Source organism: Arachis ipaensis, chromosome B04 (genome assembly GCF_000816755.2).
Source record: "Arachis ipaensis cultivar K30076 chromosome B04, Araip1.1, whole genome shotgun sequence".
NCBI lineage: Eukaryota > Viridiplantae > Streptophyta > Magnoliopsida > Fabales > Fabaceae > Arachis > Arachis ipaensis.
In genome coordinates, this window is record NC_029788.2 from 1201032 (window position 1) to 1203021 (window position 1990).

A 1990-nucleotide genomic window follows, 5' to 3' on the forward strand; every position below is an offset into this window, starting at 1 on the left:
GACTGTTGTAACTAACTTGCCACCTGGCACGAGGAGGGCAGTGCGAAAGGAGGTGAGAAAGCATGATACCATCAGGATCAAGAGAGAGAGTAGGAGGAGAGTATTTGAGGAGCTAGGAATTGGAGAGGGTAGGAATTCAGTTAGAAGGAAACAAAATAGACTTGCGAGAGAGGCTGGCTTCCAAATCTCAGCCCATTGTTCCTTGTTTTCCTTTTCATTTTCTGCACTAGTTTATTCAATAATATACAGTTTAGGGTGTAATCATATTAATTCATCCCATTCAATTCTGTGTGTGTTTGTTTTTCCCTAGGTGCAGGTACTGGTTTTAGCATTGTTCCTTGTTTGTTTTTTGTTTGGCTCCAAAAGAAAAAGAAGTTTAAAATTGAACATAATGATGAGTATCAAACACTACGTGGGCAAGTTTGCTGAGTTGTGACAAATTTATGTTACCAAAAATTCAAATTGGATCCCAAAAACATGCATAAATGTGGGATCATTCATGGGGAGAAAAATGTCAAATGACATTTGATCTTATTCAACCTAACAAAGTTTAGTGACGTGATCTTTATTGATACCTAGCAAAAGTTTAGAGTGGTATGAAAATGTTTGAAGAAAACCTGTTGAGGCTCCTATTAGGAATGTGGATCAGATAGAAGAGTTTGGTAGCTGGACGCAGAGAGTGACCCAAGAAAACCTTGGAAGAAATTATTATCAGAGGTTACATATACATGATTTATGACAAAGTAATACGACATCATTTGATCCATGTGGCTAACCTTAGTTATTATGAAAGGGTTAGTAGTTGTTGTTGTATCTAGCATATGCTTGAGTTCATGAGTGTTAACTTGATTAGTCAAAAGTGAACATTTGTCTCATAGTTATTCTAGGTTACTAAGAGACGATTAATATTTACTAGTTTTGGTTTTGGTGAAAATCTCGTGCGTATGTATAATAGCACAACATTTTCCCAATGAGATAAAACAAATGTTTGCCATTTTTGTACAGCTATCTGGTCATGTAGATTGACTGCATTATTTATTGCATGCCACTAGCATGCATAATGTTAATCTTGAAACTTCAACTGTTAATATTTACATTTTTTCTTTCCTGATAATGAACCTGTCTAGTATGGAACAAATTAATTGCTATTTTTTTTCGTTGAAACTTTGGAAACAGTTTTGCCTTTCTTTATTTTGGTACAGGCATCTTGTCGTAGGAACTTCTCTTTGGACGTTGTACTATTAGATGTTTTTGGCCAACCTGTTGATAAGGAGAATGAGGTTTGTGTGCTGGTGTTAATGCTGAACAAGTTAGTGCTCTTCACTTAGAAGAGAGGGACGCTTTTTGGTATTAACATTATCCTTTGTTGATGATGTTAGCAGGTTTATGCTTCACTTTTGTATGCTGACACACGGGCACCAGTGGAGAATACAATTGATGAAGAAGCACCCATTTTGGCTAGCTATGATGGAATTGAATTTCCTTCTTATGAAAGACCGAGTAAACTTTTACTGGGCCGTGCATCTTTTAAGCTGAAGATATCTCAGGTAAATATATCACCACATACAATCTTGGCTTATGCTATCCCTTCTATACATTTTCCAGCTCTTGCCCAATATTCCATTTGATAATTACATGAGAAGCAAATTTTATTTCAAGAGGAAAATACCCAATATTTTCATCAATGGGACTATCATTCATACTTATGCTAGTTGCTATCACCTAAAATGATGCCTTTATTTTTCCTGTTGCAACTGACCTACACAGGCACCTGACTCATACAACAAAGTAACATGGACAAATTCCTGTAAAACATTAATGAGAAATCCCATGGCTGAACACACTACTGTCTACTATTAAAAGATACTTCTGTACATTGTATTTGAGCTGCCACATTGTTTTATCGGAAAACGGTGTTGTGCTACACAGTGAGGCAGTCTTCAAGGTGTCATGCCATGTGATTTCATAATTCACATATGTTGTTGTCATT

General features: G+C 36.2%; 1 protein-coding gene across 4 annotated transcripts in view; it reads left to right on the forward strand.

Moving 5' to 3' along the window:
• LOC107638334 overlaps positions 1-1990 on the forward strand; it is a 13508-nt gene that overhangs the window by 5447 nt on the left and 6071 nt on the right. For 3 of the 4 annotated variants that reach the window (XM_021120350.1, XM_016341561.2, XM_021120349.1), the window contains 2 exons: positions 1203-1280; positions 1380-1547. In XM_021120350.1, the coding sequence (XP_020976009.1) occupies positions 1203-1280; positions 1380-1547 (246 nt within the window). The remainder of the gene's footprint in view (positions 1-1202; positions 1281-1379; positions 1548-1990) is intronic. The other variant, XM_016341562.2, reaches the window with a different exon arrangement.